General features: G+C 39.2%; 1 protein-coding gene across 1 annotated transcript; it reads left to right on the forward strand.

The window, feature by feature from the left end:
- The first annotated feature begins 1396 nt into the window (after nt 1-1396).
- LOC149274908 (signal peptide peptidase-like 2B) lies at nt 1397-18154 on the forward strand. The gene is made up of 14 exons (XM_089505105.1): nt 1397-1498; nt 2046-2228; nt 6161-6250; nt 6885-7024; nt 8730-8875; nt 11915-12011; nt 12122-12238; nt 12457-12538; nt 13316-13390; nt 13628-13690; nt 14199-14298; nt 15340-15417; nt 16585-16745; nt 17732-18154. The coding sequence occupies exons 1-14, from the start codon at nt 1397-1399 to the stop codon at nt 18152-18154; spliced, it is 1857 nt and encodes a 618-aa protein (XP_089361231.1).
- Nucleotides 18155-19880: the final 1726 nt, after the last annotated feature.

Consider the following 19880-nt stretch of genomic DNA (forward strand, 5'->3'; position numbering starts at 1 on the left):
GTTGGCCGTGCTGATTGAAATAAACTAGTGTTTAATGTTTAAACACTTTGCTACAAAGACCCGTGAGTGCCCATTTTTCTTTGGATATATATATATATAAACAACAACAACAAGATAAGGATGCCCTGTGTGACGTCAAACCTCATCGAACCGAAGAATGACTTCATCGGTTACCTTACTGATGGTAACGGCACAAATGACAATCGGTTATATCACAAGTCAACTTACCTGCAGAATCACTAGCAACATCGAAGATCCAGCACTGGTATTTTTTTTACCTAGTACCACCACACATCTTATTTAAAGCTCTGGTAGCATTTCATTCGATCTAGAGCGCTGATGCCAGTGGTGTGAATGTAAATCTTTGTCAGAGACCAACCCATGCAGATTCCTCGGCTTCTGGCAATCTTACTCGTCATGAGTAATGACCCAAATTTTAAAGATTAATGTGTAAAAAAAAATTACTTTACGACACACTGGCAGCACAACCTACATAGGCATTATCCTGGTAGTAACAAAAATCAGTGAATGCCAAAATAAATAAAAATAAAAATGTTGCACTGAAATTGTAATTTTATGCCTTGTAATCCAACATCAAAACTGCATAGTCGTCATATTAATGCTCTCTTGGAAGTTCAGCAGCTCATACACATGCCAGAATTAAACCTCCTTATTCAACTTCCACACTGGCCCAAACCCAAACTTCGGGAACTGCGGCATGAGAAACACGAGTTGGCACAACGCTCAACCTAGGACAAAGGACTCGCACTTCAGTGAATATCTCTTTGGCTATGCTATTCCATGTCATCCGTGTACCAACTTTTCTTTTTAACGAAAATTGCCTGAGTCTCCAATAAATACGAAAAGTGCTATTGGCGATGTAATTTTTGATGTCTTCACTGTGTAATTAGCAAAAGCGCAGTTACGGGTACAAACTTAATTATGAAGGTCTTATCATGTGTTTGTTTCGTTTTTTTTCTTGAGCTGAACATATTTTTGTTACATGTGCTATACTAAATTTAAGGTAGCTCCAGCTCTGCTTCAGCCAGAGTTGCCAGGGATCTAATGACGGTAAACTGTCTGTGAATGATATTGAGAAATTCCACAAGCAAATTATCTTACTTGCATGTTTTGTTTTTTTTGTTTTTTTTCCTTCCCCATTTTTTTTTTTCCTTTACTCCTTCATCCTATTCCAGTTGATATGATTAGTTCCATATCTGCATCTGGGTAAACCCCGGTCCTAAATATTTGGAATAAATCCACCTTTCAGAGCTCCTTTGTGGTATTGAGGGTCCAGAAAAGGGTTGTTTTCCCTAACAAGGACATTTAGAAGATACAAAATCGCCATGACTCACTCCAGCACGTTTTTATTTTTTAGGGGCTATGTACACCAGGAATGGTACACGTCAAATCGGAGAAGAGCAGTGGTAGCTCCAAAGATTACTGCATTCTGTTTAACCCCTTGTGGGCTAGTCTACCTCAGGACCTTGCAAAAGCTGTAAGTACCCAATTCCTCTTCACCTGCCAATTAGCTGTCTGTGTTTTGTCACTAATATGATTTTGTTTTTAGGTAAACCAGTACCTAGTGAATGCGTGCATATTTTTATTTGTGTGCCAATTGCATAGGCAAAACATTCATCCAACATTATATGGTCCCACTGCTGGCAGTTACTACTTTCTCAAAAGCTGAGTAGTAGACTAGAGGATACCAGACAAGAAAGAGCTGGCAACCTTTTAGACTTAGGGCGAACCCAGCTACGTGTCCTATTAATACCACAATGCATTTGACAAGCACACTATTCAGTTGTAGCCAACATTCATCAAATGTGACTCTAGGGGAAATAGTAGGAGGACCTAAATAAACCAGTCATGGTGAAATAATTGTCTAATACTCTTGTTGGTCAAAAGTCTAGAATCTAGACGTGTTATGCATTTAATAGAAAGTAATGCCAACCCCCCCCCCCCCAAAAAAAAACCCTTCTTGTAGCAGCCCTTTTTGTGTGATATACAGGCTGTGTCATTTATAACCAAACTGTCTTTCCCAGGCCTTGTTGCAGCTGCAAGACCAGACTACGTCTGTACTGTGCTCTCCATCAGATGTCCCAGAAGGAGGTTTTAATAACCAAATACCCATGGTAATGCGGGGGAATTGTACCTTCTATGAGAAGGTTCGCCTGGCACAGATCAACGGCGCACGGGGGCTTCTCATTGTCAGCCGGGAGCGGCTGGTAGGTATCAGATTGGGATGCAGTGGTAATCGGTTCTGTACATCTGGCTTAACATTTGCATACATTGTTTAATGGTGGAGTATCTCCAATCTTGAAAATGTTGTAGGACAGGGCATGAGGTAGTACTGGCCAGGGCACGCCAACCCCCCCCCCCCCAGCAGCGGTACAACTGGTTTCTGCGGGGTGAGAAAAGGAGTAGTGTATATATACTGTAGTGCCAGTGTGTATATGTATAGTGCTAGTCAGGGTCTACGTTGTAGTGCCAGATTCAGTGTCTTTTGTGTATATTGTTAGAGTAAGTTAGTCTGTGTGTATGTTCTTGGATAGTGTGTATGTGGTGTTGGTATATATGAGTCTATTATTAAGTGTGTGTGTGTGTTACCGTACGGCATTGGCATGAGTGTGCATGTTGGCATATGATGTTAGTAAGTGGTGTTGGCATAAGGTATTAGTATTTGTGAGCATATGATGTTAGCGTATGCCTGTTACTGTATGGTGTTAGCATGAACTTGTCTGTTTCGGCTTCTCCCTGCTGCAGAGCTCTTCTGCTCCCTTTTCTGGACCAAAAGCACGGTCCATGGGAAGAATCCTGAACAATGGCGCAGATGCAGCTGAGAACACAGATGCAAAATTATCTCTTATCTGAAATACTTCTAGTTCCAAGCATTTCGGATACAAGATACTCAACCTGTGTGCCAAAGCAGTTCAAAAAGGGCAATATATCGGACCTTGTCCTCTAAAAATGGTCCTTAAGGTCACACATCCACAGTATAGTCCTTTAACTAAATCCTACTTTTGTATGTGGCATATAAGATACAAGTTCTTCTTCAACACTTGAATACCTGGAAAAGCGTTTTGGGGAACTTGCATTACCGATTGTGATCACAAACCCGACTTTGTAGAAGCTGAGGGCATCGTTATCTTATCAATATTCTGTCCTGCAGTCCACTTTTTTCTTTAACCTGCTCTTAGAAAGGTTGCCTGAACCAACAATAGGTGAGAGGTAACATTGGTGGGAGGAAGTAATCGTACAGACGCACATTAGGTGGGTTATTATTGTTGCAAAATTTTGTTAACAAAATGCTTTTAATCCAATGCCTTTTGACTTGTCATAGCACTTTATCAATGAGTAGGTGTGAAACACATAAAATGAGTTTTGTTGAGCGCTCCTGTGAACTAGTTTGAAGATTTCGCTTGATCACCTGCGTAGTGTAGTTTCGGATGGGTGAACAGATGATGCATTATTGCAAAATCTTTGGAGAATTCAAGATTTAAATATGTATATTTTAAATTTAATCTGTATACATCACATAGATTTTAGTTGGAGAAGCGTATCCCTTTTTGAAGTGTATAAGGTGTAGCTAGTACGTTAGAGGAGACATTAGAATATACGGTAGTCATGTAAAGTACACTTGCCCGTCAGCTGTATTTTTTTTATATTTATAGGCCCCCCCCCCCCCAAAAAGGGTATTTTTCAAAAAATCCTGGCATTTCAAAAACAACGGCCAACACTGTTATTTGATATTGGCAACCAATGTGAGAACTGGCGGAGATTGGTGGTGTTTCATTTCTATAGCATGTTCATACTTCTGAAGGAATTTGCAATGCACATGAACCTCTTGTGCTAGCAAGTGAAGTTATATATTACAGAAAAAAATAAAAAATGGTGGTTTTATCAAATATTCACATTGGATTTCAAGTTTTTACTCTGTTTTATTCCCTTGTGTCGTGTAAGTAGTGCTTTTTATGATGGCATGCTTACAAGGTCATGCTGCGCCTTAGCAGTCAATGGCCCGATCACAGGCATGACTTCTACTCTACCAGTTCTGTTATAGTAAGCGAAGATTTCCATTAGCTTAACTTCATTGCTTTTTCTTTTATGTTACCAGGGTAACTGTGTGGAATAGTATTTTAGTGACTTCTTTAAGAACAATTACATAAAAACAGATTAGTGCTAAAAATTGCAGATGGAGGGATGTTACGGAATGTATATTTGGCCATAGTTATTGGAGATTAAATCTGTGAAGGAGATTTTAGCACATTATAGGTGTGTGTGTTTGTATAGTTGCTACCTGAGTGCTGTACAAATATGCATAATTACCCAGACAGTCTTCTGTTGGATCCAAGAACGTCGTATCCTTGATTACGTGTGCAGCAACACAGTGGACAGGATTGTGGATATGTTCGCAGCCATTGTGCCAGTGATATTAAACTGCCGATTAGAAAGCCCAATATAAAGATGAGAAGGTACCTTCTATAAAGTGACACCGTATCACTTTTCAGTGAAGTGCTGCTTCCTTTGGGCTCTGGGTTACTATCTTCAAACATTGGGCAACTGAGTGGCATTTGGTCATACCCACACCTACCTACTCTTCACCCCTCCCTTGAAAGAATAACCGGGGCAAGAGTAGACTCTACATCTGGCTACCTCTGTCCTCCGGCTTGTAGTCACACATTCGGGAGAGGGGAGCTCTGGCAGATAACAGAGGTATGGCTGTATGTATATATATATATTTTTTTTTAATTACCGTATTTTTCGCTCTATAAGACGCACCTGCTGATAAGACGCACCTAGATTTTAGAGGAGAAAAAAAAGGAAAAAATATTTTGAGCTAAAAAATGGGCTATAAAAAAAGGACATCATCCTCCCGTCATGCCTGCACAGAAAAAAGCTGGTCAGACATGATGGGAAGTGTAGTTGGACTACAAGCGCCGTACTGCGCATGCGCCGGCGCCATACGTGACACGGCGCTTGCGTCAAATCCCCCCGTCCTCTCCATCCAGTCCGCCCTTAGCCGTCGCAACGGACCAGAGAAGAGGAGAGGCGGCGACAGAGGCGGCGGTCTCCAGATGAAGACCTCCCCTGGACGGCGAAGCGAGACAGAGACTGTCCGGGACACTTTTGGTGAGTACCGTATTGGCTCGGATATAGGCCGCCCCCGTATATAGGCCGCACCCTAAAAGTTTGGTGCTTTTTTAAAGAAAAAGTTTTTTTCTTTAAAAAAGCACCAAAAAACATACTGCCACTCTGCCCCCCCCGCCCCCCGAGATATGCTACCACTGTCCTCCCTCCCCGAGATACGCTGCCACTGTCCTCCCTCCCCGAGATACGCTGCCACTGTCCTCCCTCCCCGAGATACGCTGCCACTGTCCTCCCTCCCCGAGATACGCTGCCACTGTCCTCCCTCCCCGAGATACGCTGCCACTGTCCTCCCTCCCCGAGATACGCTGCCACTGTCCTCCCTCCCCGAGATATGCTGCCACTGTCCTCCCTCCCTGAGATACGCTGCCACTGTCCCCCTCTGCCCCCCCCTCCCCAACTTACCGGAGCAGACTCCCGGGTGTCTTGCGGGGCCGGCGGGGGACGTCTACGCAATACAACTTCCGGTGCAGCACATCCGGCACCGGAAGTTGTATTGCGTAGACGTCCCCCGCCGACCCCGCAAGACACCCGGGAGTCTGCTCCGGTAAGTCCGCGGGGGGTGCAGAGGTAAAACGCATCCGCACGATGCGCTTAGACAACCTCCCGTGCCGGCACCCCCCCCCCCCGTGGGAAGTGCTGGCAGGGGAGGCTGTCTGAGCGCATCGGGGAGTAGGATGCAGGTCCCCTGCACCGCTGCGGGGGAATTTGTATCCTAACCCCGCTGCCTGCCCGGCGCCCGGGACTGCATGTCCCGGGCGTCGGGCGCTAGACCCCGAATATAGGGAAAAAAGTGCGGCCTATATTCGAGCCAATACGGTATATCGTTGCCCCCCCCCCCCCCCCTGCCTGCATCTTCGCTCCATAAGACGCGGCTGATTTTTCATCCTACTTTGGGAGGAAAAAAACTGCGTCTTATGGAGCGAAAAATACGGTAACTTACTTAATGCTAAAAAGCAATTTTGTGTAATACAAAGCTGACCTATAGTTAAATATATTTTGTTTATTTAAGGTCCCTCCAGGAGGCAATCGAAGTCAATATGAAGAAATTGATATTCCGGTGGCCCTCCTTAGCCACAGTGATATGCTTGACATTGGAAAGGTAAGAAATCAAATTCTTTTTCGGTTTTGGATTAACAATTAGACAGATACTCACAGCCAGTGGGGTGTTCTCCTGTGCTAAAGCCATGTAGGCCAACTTGGCTATTCACACATCTTCGAAATGAAAATGATTCTTTTTATCCACAAATTCTCCATTTTATCGGAACTGAAAACATGACTTGTGTTCAGCTGGGTTCCAATTGTTAAGCTTTGAGTGGACTGCATATCATGAAGTATCATGTATCTAAAATTAGGCTATCTGTAAGAATGTATATTTTTCATATATATCCACCTGTGCAACACAAACGTGGCTATACAATATAAGCTAGATACCCCTGCTGCTTTAAAGGAACAGTCTGTCGTTCCCAGTCTGCCTTAAAGCAGTCGGTCTGTGGCAGGAACACGCTCATGTTTTAAATCTATGGGAATGCTTTCTGCTCGTCTACACATGAGGGTTCTGTGCATTAAACAGCAAAGGGTAGCCAGCATGTTCCTTTTTAAGCATTCAGATCAGGCTTTGCTGTCGTTCATATAATTTAATTGATTTTTCTTTTTTTTTTATGCAAGAGGACATACCCAAGGCTCTGATGTCTAAATATACCTTCGATACATAAATGTATTTTGCTTCATTGCAGACTTTTGGACGATTTGTGAAAGTGGCAATGTATGCGCCAAAGGAACCTGTTGTAGACTATAATATGGTCATTATTTTTGTGATGGCTGTTGGGACAGTTGCCATTGGTGGATACTGGGCTGGAAGCCGAGATGTTAAAAAGTGAGTATATGCGTCTCATATCCGTATTTAATCCAGTATTGAAGATTTTCAACTAAATACAGGGAATCAGAGAAATTATATCTGCCCTTGACTGTATTGGTATGTCCATCATATCTTCTCAAGTGTTTTCTATTCTGGTGTTTCATATTTCACATGTTAATTTTACAGTTTTAAACACTTGTGTTAATTTCACCATCTTAGCAATAACAACTGATCATGTTATTAGGTAAAAAGTGATTTGTATAATAAATATATAATGCTAAAATTGCCTTGAAATGAAAGTTCTTACGCATCTCCTAATACAGCTTGCATGGTACAGGTTTTCTCTTCCTAACTTTGAAATGCTGTAATATAGAAACATAGAAAGTGACGGCAGATAAGAACCAGTAGGCCCATCCAGTCTGCCCAACCTCTGAGTACTTTCCTTTAGTACCTGCCCTTATCCTATATCTAGCTTGGCCTTATGCCTATCCCATGCTTGCTTAAATGACTTTACTGTATTAACATCTACCACTTTTGCTGGAAGGCTATTCCATGCGTCCACTACCCTTTCCGTAAAGTAATATTTTCTGATGTTACCATTAAACCTTTGCCCCTCTAGTTTATGGTTGTGTCCTCTTGTTGTGGTAGTATTTATCCTTTTAAATAAACTATCTTCCTTTACCTTGTTGATTCCCTTTAAGTATTTAAATGTTTCTATCATATCCCCCCTGTCCCGTCTTTTTTCCAGGCTATATAGGTTAAGATCCTTTAACCTGTCCTGGTAAGGTTTATCTTGTAATCCATAAACCATATTAGTAGCCCTTCTGTGAACTTTCTCCAACATTTCTATATCCTTCTGAAAATACGGTCTCCAGTACTGTACACAATACTCCAAGTACAGATCACTGGTGAGACCTCACAACGGCATGAGCACTTCCCCCTTTCTACTGCTAATACTTCTCGCTATACAATCAAGCATTCTGCTAGCATTACCTGCTGCTCTACTGCATTGTCTGCCTACCTTTAAATCCTCAGAAACAATTACCCCTAAATCCCTTTCCTCACACGTTGAGGTTAGGACAGTATCAAATATTCTATACTCTGCCCTTGGGTTTTTATGCCCCAGGTGTATTACTTTGCATTTATCTACATTAAATGCCAATTGCCACAGCTCTGACCATTTTTCCAGTTTACCTATATCGTTTGCCATTTGGCTTCTTCCTCCAGGAACATCAACCCTGTTGCAAATTTTTGTGTCGTCAGCAAATAAACATACCTTTCCATCAAAACCATCTGCAATATCACTAATAAAAATATTAAAGATAATGGGTCCAAGTACAGATCCCTGAGGTATCCCACTGGTTACAAGACCTTGTTCTGAATATACTCCATTGATTACAACCCTCTGTCACTCAGCCACTGCCTAATCCATTCAACAACATTGGGATCTAAACCCAGAGATTGCAGTTTATTTATCAGTCTTCTATGTGGCACAGTGTCAAAGGCCTTACTGAAATCCAGATACGCAATGTCTACCGCACCACCTTGATCAATTACTTTAGTCACCCAATCAAAAAAATCAATAAGATTTGTTTGGCAAGATCTTCCTCAGGAAAACCCATGTTGTTTTTGATCTTGAAACCCATGTGACTTCAGATGATTACAATAATGTTTTGTAATCATTATGCATACTTCTCAAAATAATCAACATTCTTTTTAACAGGCGATACATGAAACACAAGCGGGATGATGGTGGAGATAAAAAACATGATGACGAAACTGTGGATGTAACTCCCATCATGATTTGCGTGTTTGTAGTCATGTGCTGTTCCATGCTGGTTCTTCTCTACTACTTCTACGATAATTTAGGTACAGAAACAATACCTAGTAAACTGTCATCTCAAGTATAAAATTCAAAGAATGAACATACCACGCAGACAAACTATTGTGCGGTGCACTCATGCAACCTAATTTTTTGCCAGGCACATTGAGAAAGGGGCTGCTGCCTTGAAACATTTGGCCAATTGTTTAATTTTTTGCAATAAAACTGATGCATTAGTAGTAAATGTAGTATAGTATATTAAAATATATTGTATAACAAATGTTCCCAATATATACAGTATGGTATCCATATATCTACAATGGATGACTTGGCTAGTTTAATGTACTTAATTGAAATTAGGCAGGTGCACTTCTGTTTTCCACAGCCAATAGCATGACATCATTAAATGATTCTGGATTTCAGCCTTTTCAGCACATATGGACTTTAAGATCATGGCTCCAGATGTCACTTATGTGTCTGGCCCTATACCCTGGTAGGGGTCAGAGTCCCCTGTCCCTCGCCTTTCTCTTTAGCTGGTTCCAAGTGTAGCCTATCTTTTTGGTGTCAGCCTCAAGGTCGCGTGGATGCTCTGCAGCGTGGATCACACTACAGAGCATCCCATTGTATGAGATATTGATCAGTGACAAACTTGGCTCAGATGGAGGATGGAACGAGCTTCCAGATGGCCTCTCGTTCCATGCTGGCAAACGCCTTTTCATAGTCTACAAAGTTGATGTCCTTGTTCACTTCAAGGACTGTTAGGCTATTATGCGGAATGCTGATATCTGGTTTGTGCATGATCTGTTCTGCCCGAAGCTTGCCTGCTTATCTTGGAGCTGTGGATCGACCGCGTCCTTCGTTCTCTGTAGGAGCAGCACATCGAAGACCAACAGGAGTATAATTCTTTTGCTGAAGTCTCCTTTCTTGGATCTTCTGAACCTCTTGCTAATGCAGACAGGATGACTCTGGTTGTCCATCGAGCTGTATGGCGATACTCGGGTACTCTTGTGGATCCCTGTGTCTACTCCCTGTGTCACTCTATGTCCGGAGTACAGCAACAGCTCTCTGGTCATCAGTCTACTCTCTCCAGCTTGCATCCGTCATGTCTCACTAATGCCTTCCATGCTAAGTCTATTCTCCATTACAGATTGGGTGTGAGCCCCATTCCTAACCCTCCTCCTTTTACTCTGATGTGGGATAGGTGTTTTTCCCTAAAAGAACCTCACTGTTTGAGTTGGAGCCATGACAGGACATTCTAAAACTTAAGACACATGTTCAAATTAAAGAGAGGTTATTCTCTACCCTAAGTGATAAGTTACCAAATCTCATTTTTTTTACATGTGTATAGGTCTCACATTCAATAACTGAAATAGTGAGCACAATTAGAAGAGAGGACTGAGAATTCAATATAGTAATTATTTATTAAAAATAATAAAAATTACAGAAATCCAAAATTAAACAGAGTATAACATAGAATGCCTATTAAATCTTATATGCATAAAAAATCAAAATAAACATACCAGTCAGTCTCTATATGAAGTCTAGCTTCTCTCTCTCGGCCTGCCCCAGATTATAAACAAAGATCTGCATGTATATAAGGTTTTGTAACTAGGCCTGCGTATCGCTACCTCAAAAATAGGTAGCGATACGCAGAAAAAAATCAGAGGAAAATTACCAAGGCCAAGCTGTTGATTATTTTTACAGAATAGCAAAAACATTCTAATCTTAAAACAAAAAAAAAATCTTACGTAACAGAAACTACTAGTTCTGTGTAGTTAAGTCCTTAACCTTAACTTCTACTGAGGCCTGTAACTGTCCTTAACCTTAACTTCTACTGAGGCCTGTAACTGTCCTTAACCTTAACTTCTACTGAGGCCTGTAACTGTCCTTAACCTTAACTTCTACTGTGGCCTGTAACTGTCCTTAACCTTAACTTCTACTGAGGCCTGTAACTCCTTAACCTTAACTTCTACTGAGGCCTGTTACAAAATTACCTAAGTGCAATTTGAACCTGATTAAAATGGCAACTACACGGCTAGCTGAATGTTAAGTTGTTGTAAATAGAGGAAGTAGACCTATGCTTGGGCTGTTTTCCCCCTTCCTTCCCTGAAAAAAAACAAATTTTCCCTTCATGTAAACAATGTAAATTCTACCGACTCAAGGATGCTGGAATCTGGACTAAAATATTAATATGCTGCTTTATTTAAACAATTCTGTGGAATAGCTTCTGTTTTCATCTCTTGTTTTTGTATCCAAGAGCTAACTGGCATATAGATTACACTAGAAATCATGCAGTCTCTGTTTTAGATGTAAAACTATATGATTAAAATATGAGTTTGCAATGTAGTTTTTTTTTGTTATTTAGAGATGGTTTCTTGAAAAATAACAGAAATAGGGTGACACTGTGTGTTGGGGGTGTAACAACTGCACACCGCACCTGATGTTAGAGAAGCACATTTTAAGTAAGAATATAATCTTGTACATAACATTTGTTAATCACTTACATCGCTTTAGTGTATTGATTAAATGATGTATTATATCTTCGTGCATTTTACTTGGAACATACCCTGTTATCCTCATAGCTGTACTAGATTTTTCCCAATTAAAACACATGTACCTCAGCATACATTTTTCCATTCAGTATTTTGGTAATGTGCGATAAATAGAATTACTGCAGAATGGGTACAAATAGCTGCCATTACTTAAGTCATGTTTGCATACCACCTCCCCTCCTTTAAAATATATTCCCTTCATGTACATTATTGAATATCTTTAAGTATTTTGAGGTTCTTTTATATCCATTCAACTGTTTAATGGTAAGACGTTTGGTTTTTTATCCTTTTTTTTTTTTTTTTTAAAATCTGTAAACCCAAAGTTAATGGTGATCCTAGTACACTTCTTAGTCACTCTATAGTTCCACTATCCCAATCGGTATCTATGCAGAATTACTGTAACACTACACACAATAACTAATTTTTTTTATATTGGTAATTTTGAAATATCAAGATAAAGATGTATTGATAATTCAACAGTCTGTTTGTACCAAGGATACTTTGTTTACAATAATCCTTTTGACACTGTTACAGTATATGTCATCATTGGGATATTCTGCTTGGCTGCATCCATTGGTCTGTACAGCTGTCTGGCTCCCTTTGTTCGCAGATTTCCTTATGGAAAATGCAGGTAAAAGCATGGAATTTTACTTCTCGGCAGTAATGAGATAATTGATGCTGCCTCCTTCAAGCCTAGATTATAATCACATCAAGTTCATGCAATGTATTTCCTTCTCCCAGGGTTCCAGAAAATAACCTTCCATATTTTCACAAGCGACCGGCCGTTTGGAAGCTACTGTTGGCATCTTTCTGCGTTACAGTCAGCGTGATATGGGGTGTGTACAGGAATGAAGACCAGTAAGTGTTATGGTGTACCTATTAAGAAAACTGTCTTTATCTTAAAAAATGAACTAATTTTCAATAGTAATTTGGTTATTTCTCACCCTAAAAAGCTAAAATACATTTTTAACAGGGGGGAGACTAAAATAAATGTAAGTAGTCCCTTGTTACATGTTTAATAGATACTTTGCCTTTCTGCAGAAAATAATTTTTAATACTAATTTCGTTGTATTCAGGTGGGCCTGGGTTCTCCAAGACATACTCGGTATAGCATTCTGTCTCTACATGTTGAAAACCATACGCCTGCCCACGTTTAAGGTATGTAAAGAGGTGCTAGTGAACAGAAGTCACTGACTAATCGCACAATGTGCCATCCAGTCAGTGTGCATGCTGCAGCCCTATGAGAGTTTTCACAGGGCTGTACACTCTGTACATTGAGCAGTGCTCTTAAAAAAAAAAAAAAAATTAAAAAAAAAAAAAAATATTTAATGTAATAAAAATATGTACATTTTTTTAAAAAAAACTATCATATACTTATTTTAATATTTCCCTCCTGTATTTTGTTGAATGCCTTTTTTTTGCATTTTAATGTCACACCTCCCCTCTCATCTAAGTTATACATGTTAATAGCCTTCCAATACTCATCACTAGCTATACAACACCCTTCTCTGCTTGTTTCATTGTCTCCATACAGTTAAGTCCTCAAAAATAATAGCCCCTCTTCTCCGTTTTCAACATAGAAATCAGTGCCTTATTTATGGTGGCTGATGCCCAAGCCACCCCTGCAGACCCTCTGAATTGCAGAGCACCACTCGGGGTCTTGATCTTCTAGAACACTGCCCTGTCCTGGTGCCCCACCTGATTTCCCATGGAATTTTTACTACAGAGGTCTGCACAAACCATTTGTGGTGCAATTGGGCAAATTTCACGGAAGATTTTTGATCTTCCCAACCAAACTTTTCAGCGCAATGGTCCACTAGGGTGGCGAGTTGCCACCCCTAGGATCTGCCATCTTGCACCAATCACCGAAAGCCCATAATATTATTAGCTTCATTTGATTGTTTTTAATATTTTTTTATTTTTTTTTTAATACAGGGTTGCACTTTACTCTTAGTAGTTCTTTTTGTATACGATGTGTTCTTTGTCTTCATCACTCCATTCCTCACAAAGGTATGCCTCCAGTTTCCTTCCATATACAGTAATATTGCTCTTACAACAGACTTTATATAGGGGATTAGTGATCAACATACTGGGTGTGTGTGTGCGGGATACAGACATATAATTGAAATATGTGAAATATATATTTTTGGTATATCTGAGTATTGAGAAATGTGCAGTAGATGTTGTGGGTACTTTACCATGCTTGAATTACTTGTCCCTGATCTCTGAGTTGCATTCATCCTTCAGACTGGGGAAAGCATCATGGTTGAAGTCGCTGCTGGACCTACAGACTCTTCCACTCAGGAAAAGGTAAAATTAGCTGTGTGTTCATATGTCTCAGGACATCTACACACACGCATGCATTTACTCTTGCAACTCTTGGTAAATAGGTAGATATCTGTATCTTGATAAAAACTCTGCATGGGGGCTGAAACGTGATGCAGTCGTGTATACATAGCTTTAAACATAGCACAGGGTTATGTAATACTATTTACTGTTTTGGGTAGGTAAATTTGGGATCAGCAGGTAGCCACAGATGCATTGTCTTTATGGACACCAAGAAAGTGACAAAAGCTCTCAACTGTACCCTTCTGCACTGTGCTCAAAGCTATGTTTAAAAATGATATGCAAACGGGGACCAATATAACAGTAGATAAGGAATCTGCTCATCTTTGCCTAGAATTCAAAATCTAATTTTGAAACTCGGTCTTTTTCCCAAAGAGGTGTTTGTAATTGTGTTTTTTTACATGGCTCCCCCATTGAGGAAATTAAGAAGCTAGTCTATTAGTCTGTAGCCTGTTTTTCTTCTTTCCTACAGCTTCCAATGGTCCTGAAAGTACCCAGATTAAACTCTTCACCACTGGCTCTTTGTGACAGACCTTTCTCACTCTTGGGTTTTGGGGATATCCTGGTACCAGGTAAGGATATATATCGCGTTTGTTTGCCATCCTGACGACAAGAGGAGGATTGGCAGCCTTGCACAAAGGGGCAAGCCCAGGCCAATAGCCCATTAATATGGTACTGTAAAAGGAGGCCATGCATATAACTAATACACAAATTAAACTACAGAGGAAAACAATGAAATTAGTACAGAAAAGGTCCCTTGTTGAAGACAATAATTTGTAAAAATTGTGCACGCTGAGAACTCATCTGCTCTTTCGTTTGCATTGGTAATGCACCTTATGAGATATTACTATATAAAAGTAGAAGTGAGTGCACCCAACCATTTAAAATGCCTTATTCTCTTGTTTTGGAAATGGGATATACTTGGGGGGGAAAAGGGGTTTCCAGGTGCCAGCATACCTTCGTCTAGGGTTACACTATATAAATTCACATATAATAAATAACCAGAAAATGCTTCTTGGTTGAATACTGTAATGAAGCCATTAAAAGGCTAGCACATATACAGGGTTACATTGGGAATGAACAAAGGTATAGTAACAAGTACTTAACAGATAGATATGTAACTAAAATGCAACAAGAATGTCTTATAGACATCACATATCTGTGTATGTCTTCCAAATACCTGGGATGCAGTGTTTGAAAGTCTGTTGCCCAATCTAGGGCTGTAAATGCTGTTCTATATTTAAGTAGCCATCACCTGTCTTCCCAGTGAGCATGGTATATGTGGCATAGGTCAAAAGTGTCTTGGCAAGGTCAATTCATTTTAATTCCTCTTACACCTATAACGAATAGAAGATTTTATTATGCTCCCTAGGGTGCCTGACATTCTCTACACGTCTTGATCCATAGTCTCGCTATTTTTTTCTAGCACAATTTGTTCGTCTTTATGCCCTTTATTCTTGATGACAATTTCAAAAGCACCAAGCTGACTTACATTACATGCTTTGTGTCCCTCTCTAAAAGCAAAGCAAGATGGTTGCTTTTAAGATCATGTGATCATGACATTTATTCATGTATGAATGCATAACGTCTTTGTGTGCTTTGTGCTGTTTCAGGTCTGCTGGTTGCTTATTGTCATAGATTTGACATTCAAATGCAGTCATCAAGGATCTATTTTGTGGCCTGCACTATTGGTACGTGCCTCTAAGAAATATCTCCTTCAGTATCTGGGATACATATGTACATTTGTTTGTGAACTACAAATATACACTCAAGTAGACCTCAATAGGTACTTGCTCATTAGGCCCCTGAGGACCAGGGCTTTTTTACACTACAAGACTAGACATTGTGGTTTTGCTACGTCTTTCTTCAAGCATTGTTTCCCTCCTTTCTCATTTACATTCAGTAACCCACACAAATTATATTTTTTCTTTGAAACGATTATTGATATATACAAGACATTAGTTTTAAAAATAAAATATATATTTTTTTAAAAATGTATATTTCCGGTAATAATACCAAAAATACATTAACCTGCCCTGATGTGGAAACATCTAACAAAGATTTTGTGTTTTTTTTTTTTTTCTTTCTCTATTTATTTAAAATTTTCAAAAAATTATGTTTCTATTTTTTTTTTTTTTTTTTTTTAATATATAACCCCCTACCTAACTCAATCTATATTATTACTTAATTCCACATTCTCTCCAGCTCACAATCACAGTGAGGAGGCAGGCAGAGAATAGTATATCGTTGGTTCTGTAAGGCCATTTTTTTTTTTTTCATGAAGTATCCGAAACATCATTGTACAGCCCGCAAATACTCAAATACTCAGGCATCTCTGAACCACCAAATTTCGTAGCTGATGGGCTACAGCAGCAAAAGGTGTGGTACCAGATAGACGTACCTAATAAAGTGGGCCAATGAATCTGCTTTAGAATAGGCAGAATATTTAATTATATTGAGGGAACCTTGGATGCTTAATCACTACATGACAGCAAATGCGCACCTGTCCACTAAGTAGGTTTTGTGGATACAACGGCTACACAGACATACACAACAGTTCTGTTGGTCTATTCATTAACCATAGGAACATACATATATATATATATATAATATATTATATCAGTCAGATTAAAATGTTTCATCATGTCAGTGTAAATACAGATCATAGGTCTGTTGGTATCTATAGGCTATTTTAGGATTTGTGGAAATTATTTGATTAGTCGGATGACATGCGTTATGACAATAACAAGAATGAATCATATTTATTTCTTCTCTTTTTAACTTTATTTTTAGTCTCTATCAGTTTACCTGTATACTCAGTTCATTCACTCACACTCTTCTGCCATTTTTCTCCCCAGCTTATGGAATAGGTCTACTTGTGACCTTTGTAGCACTAGCCTTGATGCAGAAGGGCCAGCCTGCTTTACTCTACCTAGTCCCCTGCACCCTCCTCACGAGTTTGGCAGTGGCTGTCTGGCGCAAGGAACTGCCTCTGTTCTGGACAGGCAGCGGCTTTGTGGTGAATACAAGTTTGATATGACTGTCTCCGAGAAATACTAATATTTTAAATCCTAACTCAGATAAAGTTGAGTAAATCCTTGCAGAATTAATGAAGGGTATAGTAATTCATATGTGTGCCATTATAATAAATCTGCTCTTCAGTCTTACAATGCAGTATAACTGGACATTAATTAGAATGTTTAGAAATACATTTATTTTCCATTTATTATGTAATGATTCCATATATCGGAGAAAAATTTCATTATGGTATAAAAATCATGTATAACGTGAAAGATAGTATTTTCCTCTTTTCCTACTTCAATTACTTTTTAAATGGGAAATCTAGTAGAGTAAATCCAGTGACCCCATTGTGTGTGTGTGTGTAGATATATATATGTATATGTGTATATGTATATATGTATGTATGTATGTATATATATATATATATATATATATATATATTATATATATGTGTGTGTGTATAAAAAACATTTTCTGGTGTAGCCTTATACACTAGAACAGTAGATATTTTCTACTTAAAAACATTACAACGGCCGCTTCCTCCGTTTAAAAGGAATATATTATAACCAAATGTATTTAACATGCATTAATAGCCATGCGTGTTGGAAGCCCTTATAGAATCTCGTAAACTCTTACTAAGATGACGGACTTCCGACTTCATTTTTTTTTTGTACTATATCCTGGGATCATAGGAACTTTTTCAGTTTGGTGTTGTGAGAGGAATAGTCATCAGCCTTGGGTAGAAGCCCATTGAGATAAACCTATATCAACATGAATGCAGATTCAGCATTATATTTTTGATAGTTGCACATTTTTAAAGTCTTCTTATATAGTGTGTTTTGGCATGAATGACCTTTTTATATGCTACCCTGGAAAAATTACTACCTTAAAACACATGATGTATACAATTTTTCATTCATCCGATGCACACCCTTTTTATATGTGCAGATATACTATTAAAACTCGCTTTCCTTCATTTCTCAGCAGAAAGACCTACCTCAGCCTCCCTTGGTATTGGCTTCTAGCGAGCCCGACTCTGGACATGCTCAACATGCTGAGGAGTACGAGCAGAAAACGGACACCAGCCATGCCACCAAACCCAACTCAAACACAGACAATACGGTAGCCGATGCCACAGGGCAGCAACTGTACCAAGACACACAAAGGACTGTTTCAAATGCAACTGAGCAACAAATGCACCAATCAGCTTGCAGCACTGCGGTAGACTCCACAGAACAGTACTCGAGCAGTGACAGATCTGCCTCAGATCCTGCAGTGCCACAAACCGATCCAGATGGGGCCACTTCTGACCCACAGACCTGCCGTAGTACAGACGGGACAACCCTAGATCCTGAGGCAAATAATGAACTGCTATCCACTTCTTTGAAGCAGAATGAACCGCAATAAGGACACTCTCTGCGTAATAACAAATTTAACTCTACCCCAAAACTTTTTGAATTAAAAGTTTCGGGGGGGAAAATGCCCTATTTGGAAGTGCATTGAAACGATACAACATGTAAGCTAGTTATCATATTAAAAACAAACACATGGTGCTTTAAATTGGAGAAAGCAGACTGAAAAAAAAAACCATTCTGTGTATGGACTTTGAATATAAAGTAGTTAAATACTTTTTATTTACCTTTTTTTCTTTTTTGGATACTGTATGTACATACACTACAGTTGCTGTAGCATTATATTGCATTATTATTAATCTATTTCAATTTACTGTTATTGCCTCAGTAGCCGTCTGCTATGGAGGTTTCACATGAGATTATAAATAAAGGTATGCTTTTTTTTTTAATCATAATTATGCTTTATAGTGCTCTAGAATAAACCAGGAAAAATAATTTCTAGGAGGCTGTCAATTGCCTCTTCAGATGCTGAATAGAATGGAGTATAACTTGCGTTTTGCATAAATAACTAATTAGGGGAAAGGGCCATTCTAGAACATCTATATGTAGAAGCTCCTTTAGTTCACAGCTAAACGTGTAAGTGTATGTTAATCTTACCTGTGCACTGTTGAAAGCTACCTGCAGAGGCAAATGAAGTCCTCCATAAACTATTATATCATGGTTTGGTACTTTATGGTTCACGGAAGACCAAAGGGTGACCAAAGTTATGTCGCCTCTTAATTTGAGCTATTTCCAAAAGATTAAACAATGTTCATAATCCAATAAAAGTATATTCATTAAACATTTAACTTGGTCTTTTCTATGGAAAGTCACATAAAAGCATCGGAACAGCCTCCCAGGAGAAGTGATAGAGGTTTGTACAGTAAGAGAACTAAAACATGCATGGGATATGCATAAAACAAATCTGTATTTAAGATTAGACCAAGGACTGATTAAGTTCTTTACAGCAGGAAAGAAAACAGGCATATATGGACAAAAATGGTTCTTAACTGCAATAAAATTCTGGGTTTCCTAACAGGCGGTGATTAGAATTTATAGTATCCTATACAAGGTTTTGTAATATTAGTGTCGGGCTTTATAAAAGCTCTCTTAACCTGCTAAAAAAAATTACTGCTTTTAAATGCCCTTTTTATCTGGTGCCAGATAATGAATCGAACTCCACGCAAAACTCATAATATTCTGAAAACACTCAACCTCCCTATGGGATTTAATTGGATTAAAGCAAAAGAAATAAAATGCCAAGACCCATAGACACATTTGTTTAAACTGCTGCCAAGAAATTGAAAGGGACAGTAGGCTTTGCTATTCAGGCCTTCTCAGGAACTGGTTGATCTGGTTTTTTTTGAAGGTTGCAGGAAAGGTTTGGACCCCAATTTGAAGATACTATCTGTGTAAATGATCTCAAATTGGTAGTTTGGCAGCAAGGAGTTGGCTAAATCTGTGCCAGACACGGTACTATAAACTTTCTATTTAAAATGTTTTCAATAACTTGTTTTATTCTGTTCAGAATCATGGCCTGGCTGTAAAATTCAATGCTACGGATTGAAAAATATGCATAAATTTTTTTTTATTTTTTTTTATCTTTATATGATTTTATGTTGCTTCCCTATGTACTATCCTGCATTACAGCAGATGCAGATGACAAGGGATATCTGGGTAAAATGCTACATTATCTATTCCTAATCTCATGGTCGTGGTGAAATCTAAACCATGGCTCTTTG

The sequence above is a fragment of the Sceloporus occidentalis genome, unplaced genomic scaffold (genome assembly GCF_023333645.1).
Source record: "Sceloporus occidentalis isolate IW3139 unplaced genomic scaffold, rSceOcc1.0.p SCAF_311, whole genome shotgun sequence".
NCBI classification, from domain to species: domain Eukaryota; kingdom Metazoa; phylum Chordata; class Lepidosauria; order Squamata; family Phrynosomatidae; genus Sceloporus; species Sceloporus occidentalis.

Bases quoted from the DNA above. Each gene is read 5' to 3' on its own strand.
- LOC149274908 (XM_089505105.1), top strand. From the start codon at position 1,397: ATGGTACACGTCAAATCGGAGAAGAGCAGTGGTAGCTCCAAAGATTAC. The intron at 12,539-13,315 runs GTATGTAAAGAG...TTTTTAATACAG, and splicing joins TACGCCTGCCCACGTTTAAG to GGTTGCACTTTACTCTTAGT. The intron at 15,418-16,584 runs GTACGTGCCTCT...TTTTCTCCCCAG, and splicing joins TTTTGTGGCCTGCACTATTG to CTTATGGAATAGGTCTACTT.